This window comes from Betta splendens, chromosome 9, assembly GCF_900634795.4.
Source record: "Betta splendens chromosome 9, fBetSpl5.4, whole genome shotgun sequence".
Classification (NCBI taxonomy): Eukaryota; Metazoa; Chordata; class Actinopteri; order Anabantiformes; family Osphronemidae; genus Betta; species Betta splendens.
In genome coordinates, this window is record NC_040889.2 from 13,635,943 (window position 1) to 13,641,461 (window position 5,519).

Genomic DNA, 5,519 nt, shown 5'->3' on the forward strand with positions numbered 1-5,519 from the left:
TTGTTGTCTTTTTATATAGGCTGTGTGAAATGTACCTTTTTGTAAATAATTGGATCCAGATGATGAAATTATGCAATTTTTACTGATTCCATGACAACAACACAGACCTGGCACCTTGCTAATATTTGCTCATCAGATATACAAAAAAACTCAACTACATGGTAACTGAAAAACATATCTTCCAGATACCTCAGTCATCGAGCCAATTGAGACATAATTACTTGGTGGTCAACGTGAGGTGTATTTATCAGATCAGGAGCAGCCACAGTGACAGGAAGGATCGGACCACCCGCACTATAGTGTGATCCAGAGCAGTCACAATGTGTTATTTGTTCAAAGTGTCTCTATGGTTCCCCTGTGGGTTTTACATGGCAGGAGGGGATTCCATTTAACGCAGACCACTGACGCAACATGAAGCTAGGGAGATTCATGTTGCGTATGAGGCTGGAGCAAATTGTGTACAAGAGTGGGGGAGAGTATGCGCAATACACTGCCTCATCCAAAAACAACAAAGAATGACATTGTTTTTGAATGTGGTGCTGGGCTGCTGAGTGAACAATATTTGCGCATAAACAATGAGAGTCAGATTCCAGATTCCTCCTCTGATGCTGAGGAATGCCAGTTTTGTTTTCATTCTCCTATGTACTGTATTCCCATCATGAGTTAACCCGGATGATGCTGCTACAATTCCCTGGATGGAAGGCTGTGACTCAGACAGACCAACGCTTCCAGGAAAACCCATAGAGAGTCATTGCCCATTCTTTCCCTACGTTCTTCTTTTTCTCACATTTCCTGAGCAAATCTTGCGTCATGATAACTTGCTGGTCTTTGTTCTGTTTAGTTAAACAGCTTTTTGACACATAGGGGAAGAGAAAATAGGCCAGTGCTTTGCTCGCAGCAGACAAAAAAGCTTAAAACTAGACTATTCTAGACTTTCTAAAGAGTATTGAACTTTGTCAGATTTTTTCCCCTTAGTTTGATAATAATAGCTCTGAAGCAGTCATTCTTGATGCTCTCTGCTTTGATGAAAGATCAAATGACTGCTGTTTTTTTTATTAGGACAAATCATCTGGCCAGTTTATTAACCCCATGCTGCCTTTCTCTCTGCTTTACGTGCAAATTGAGGTGCAACATCTGTCAATTACTTACTGTTGTGTTGTGAATTTCGAATTGAAAGTAATCATCCCTTACTCTCAGCAATTTAATTTAATTGTTGTCACTCTCTTTTTGGTTCCAGGCATTAATAGCTACCTCAAACCAAGTTGCCAGGTTGCATTCAGACTGCTGAGCTCTCCTGCTGTAAACCGTGGGTGAGGAACAGGATAAAATAATTTCTCTGTCCATGTATGTGAGGCTGGGTTTTTCAAGATCTGCAGCTTTAGTTTAGTAGGAATTGCGATTTGTCCGTTTATTGGCTAGAATGCATCATTTAAATAAGTGTTGTGTGTTTTACATAATTTTAGGTTGTTGGCAGACTCTGTGTTTCTTCTCTTTGTAAAGATCCAGCAGCTAAATAAATACCGTATAGCCCAAAGAACCTTATTATACAGTACTGTAGATGTGAGATCAGCCAAGTGTCAGAGCTCACACTGCTTCATTAAACAAGACACAGTCACATGTCCAGGGCTGTTGGTTTTATGTCCGGATTTTCCAGCCGAATGCTGACTAACCCTAAACTTGTGTTTCAACTCATGCTTAGTTCCTTATTGCAGCCCTCGGTTTGAACTAGTCTGCACTGGAATCTAGTCGACAGCCACTCCCTGTGCTGTGATCACTAATCTTGCACCTCTGTTGCTCCTTTCTTTTTCTCTATCTGATCCATCTTGTCTGCATTTATAAGAAATAGACTAATATTTAACCTCTGGCTGAGTAGGCAGTTTCAGCAGGAGCACTTCTCTGCTCAAGACAAAGGTTGAACTAAACCTTTGTGGAGTCAGTATGGTTCTGCTCTATCATCTAGTTTATATCACAACTGAAAGCATTATTGTTGCACTGCATTAGATGCAGGATATTTAAGTGAGATATATTTCCTCTTACACATACTATAAAGGGTTTGGCTGTTTAGTATTTAGTTAGGGTATTTTAACACTTGTAACAGTAATGTCATCTGTTACTGTATGCTTTCATTTATATAACTCTTTATTGATGTCCCCGCTCCAAAGTGCATGCACTCACCTCCACCCTGTATCTTCCTCCCTCTCTGTGGTTACTGTCCTCCAGGCGCGAAGGCTGTCTGCCACAGTGTCTGTTGACATCAAAGCTTTCACAATTTCTAAGACCGATGAAAGGCAGGAAGGGTGGGAGAGTACAGAGCGGGGTCCAACGCTCCTACACTGTTGCCAACACAGCAAAAGCAGTCAAGACAATTGCCTTACCTTTTTTTTCTTTAGCAATTGAATTATATTAAAAGAGGGCCAATAAATACAATTAATTAACAATTCAATTTAATTAAAAATAACAGTAAATTAAATGCTTATTTTCCATCAAAAGTGTAGCTCAATTTGACAGGTAGGATTTGACCGCAACAGTGGAGAGAAAAAACTCCTTTTCTAATGAGGAAAAAGCCACCAGCAGAACCAGGCTGGATGTGGGCGGCCATCTGCCTCGACTGGTTGGGGTGAGGGGAGAGAGACAGAGAAAAGCACAGCAACAACAAACAAGCAACAACAGAGCACAGGAAGGACGGTTGGACCAGAGACTGTTACAGTTACAGACAGTTAAATTTATATACTGTACATATATACATATATTTATATACACGCTACAAATTAAACTAAAACCCTTAAAGCACAGACAAGTAGTGGTCTGTAAATGTTTAAAATTAAATACTTTTGTATTTTTAAAAGTACTTTAAGTACACAACTAATAGATTAATTTATTCTTGCTACTGACAATGAAATGTGTTGATCTACACACACATAATAAAGGCTTTATTAAAGTATATTTTACCTGTTTTCTTGTTTATTTCACCAAGCTGATAAAATACCATTCCATGTAATTTTAGGTTATCTTATTCAGTAGGAGCATTTAACTGACTGTGATGTGGAATGGTTCATACTGGCGTCAGTACACAAGTTATGTATGCAGGTGAATCACCTAGTTCCACTCCCTGGACAACGTTCTCATATCTATCAGCACACGGGGAAAGCGCCTACACTCAGAGATGACATCATGCAAAACAACTCAGGGAACTGGTTTGAGCCAGCAGAGGGACTGTGAAAGCAAGCAGATTATCAGGATCCACTCAAGTGATCTGTGTGTGTGTGTTGGGGGGGGGGGACTAGACTAGCTCTGCTCTACAGTAGAGAGCGGGGATGAATAAACAAAGTCCTAGGCAAACAAGCTGTGGGGAGAAAGCTGTCCAACCCTGCCCTCCCAGGCCAATGTGAGCCAAACTGATTCCCCTTCAGTCTGAAACTCGCTTGTATCAGAACAGACAGCAGATATGTTTGCTTGATATTTGCTCATTGGATATGCAATAAAATGTATGCAATATGCAACTACCTGGTACTTACAGTATGAGTTACACTGTATATATCCTATTTATTTACACGTTTGTCACAGCAAAGAATTTATTGGATGTGACAATAATAAAAACCAGAGGTCATAGCTGCTGGACAGCACAGATGGCTAAGATGTATTTCCTCTGCTAGTATGGTCAGTATTTGTTTTATGTTTCATTACTTTTTTAGATGGCAGGCTAGTAAAATACAGAATATGTTTTCTCTCCTTACTAGTCCTCAAACAATAGAGATCATTCCCACTGTGATGCCCAGCAGTGTTTTTTTTTTAATATACTGTAGAATAGAGCTAATATGTGCTACTAACTAGTCAGGAATTCTTAATTTCACATCACTGATGCAATGTAATATAATTTAGCACGAAATGTCATACCAATTCATGTATGTAAAACAACAACAAACACATTTAAAGGTTCGTATAAAATGCAATAATTTATTTATAATACAGATAAACCGACATGCAAATCATTGTGCCGTATTTGTGTGACAGTAACACTCGAGTCGTCACTAGACAGTGCTCCTATAACAAGGTGAAGGTGAGAGACGTGTGTTCAGGACAGGCTGTCATTTTCACAGGTTCTTCGGCTTTGCAAAGTCGTACGCTGTACAACAGCTGTGCATCAGCATCGACGCAGCGATGCGCACCTGAACCAGGTGCAGCTTCACAGTCACGCATCCACAGGAATGCATTCGCGATATCAAGTCTCGGTGGAGACCCGTTTGCCCTTCACAGTCCCGGGCGGCGCGCAGCACTCCGCCGCCTCCGTCCACGAGGCGACGGCCGCCGCTCGACGCCCTCCGGGCGACAGGTGAGCGGCACCGGCAGCGGCCCGTTCACGTTGGGGGGGGCTTTTCACGTTCTGCTCACTCGTGAGCCGCATTAGAGATTCAGGCGGTGAACGACTGGCGGCGCAGAGTCAACGCACGTTGAGCAGCTGTCGCAGCACGCCCACGATCTGCAGGAACTTGTCCTTCTTCCGCTGCTTCAGGGCCATGAGCGCGCGGGCCGTTTCCTCCGGGTCCTGCGTGTAGGAGAAGATGCTCCTCACCCGCTCCTCCGCCTTCATGTCGCCGGTTTTCTGGAAGAGCCTCATCAGGGCGTCTTGGTTAACGCTCTCGAAAATGTTCGCCGCGGCCTTCTTGCGGTGCGCCGTGTCGAACCTGTTGCCGCGCGCAGACGGGGTGACCCGGCGGCACTCGGAGGAGACGTAGTTGGACATCTTTGCCTTTCGGGTTCCGTCGCGATCGTGCGGTGCTCCTCGGCTCCCAGCGTGACCCTCCAACTCGGCTGAAGATGAGCTGTTAGGCGCCCACAGTGGCTGTCAGAGCGGCTGCGGCGGCTGAGTGCAGGAGAGGTGAGCGCGAGCGCATTTATCAGACCCGATGTGGGAGGTTTCACTTCGCGGGACACGCTCCCGCGCCAAAGCGCCGCCTGCGGGAGCGCGCTGCGGTCCTCAAGCGCGCGCTCGCTGAAAAAATACCGCCCGTTATCTGACCGAACTGTCACTGCACTATGTGGTATATACAGTAGATGTGAATGTTTTATTGTAACTATTAGATGATGTGTTCTTCAGCATTTTGTAGCTTTAAAACGACTGAATGTAAACTATTGAATTTGTTATTAACCAGCAACCCAGATGTTCATCCCCTCATAGAAACAACCATCTCAACAATTACCAGTCTAAATAGTAAAGACTGTTGTGCAGGTGTTGTCAAGGTGCAGCTATAATGTTTAGTACCACGGGAGATTGTTTATTGCAAAACTTGAGTTATTAGTTGCATACATAGTTTTTTTGCATTTAGCAAACAGTAAAATCAACATTTGCTATGAACGACAACAGTGGTCCATCTGCAATACGTTACATTTTACATGTTATGGGCACTATTTGGCTCATCCATCTTATTTGTCTTGGAATGTAATTTGCTTCAACTTTTGTCTGAGCTTGTTTATAAACCAGGCATAAGCTAAATTTAGCTGTTATTCTGTGTTTATTTGAT

General features: G+C 43.1%; 1 protein-coding gene across 1 annotated transcript; it reads right to left on the reverse strand.

Annotated features, from left to right (window-relative positions):
• Positions 1–3,934: 3,934 nt before the first annotated feature.
• Positions 3,935–4,908, reverse strand: tcima (transcriptional and immune response regulator a). The gene has a single exon (XM_029163505.3). It carries the CDS (start codon positions 4,739–4,741, stop codon positions 4,439–4,441), a length of 303 nt encoding a protein of 100 aa, XP_029019338.1. The 5' UTR covers positions 4,742–4,908; the 3' UTR covers positions 3,935–4,438.
• Positions 4,909–5,519: the final 611 nt, after the last annotated feature.

Excerpts from the sequence above, each read along its gene's own strand:
- tcima (XM_029163505.3), bottom strand. The coding sequence starts at position 4,741 with ATGTCCAACTACGTCTCCTCCGAGTGCCGCCGGGTCACCCCGTCTGCG.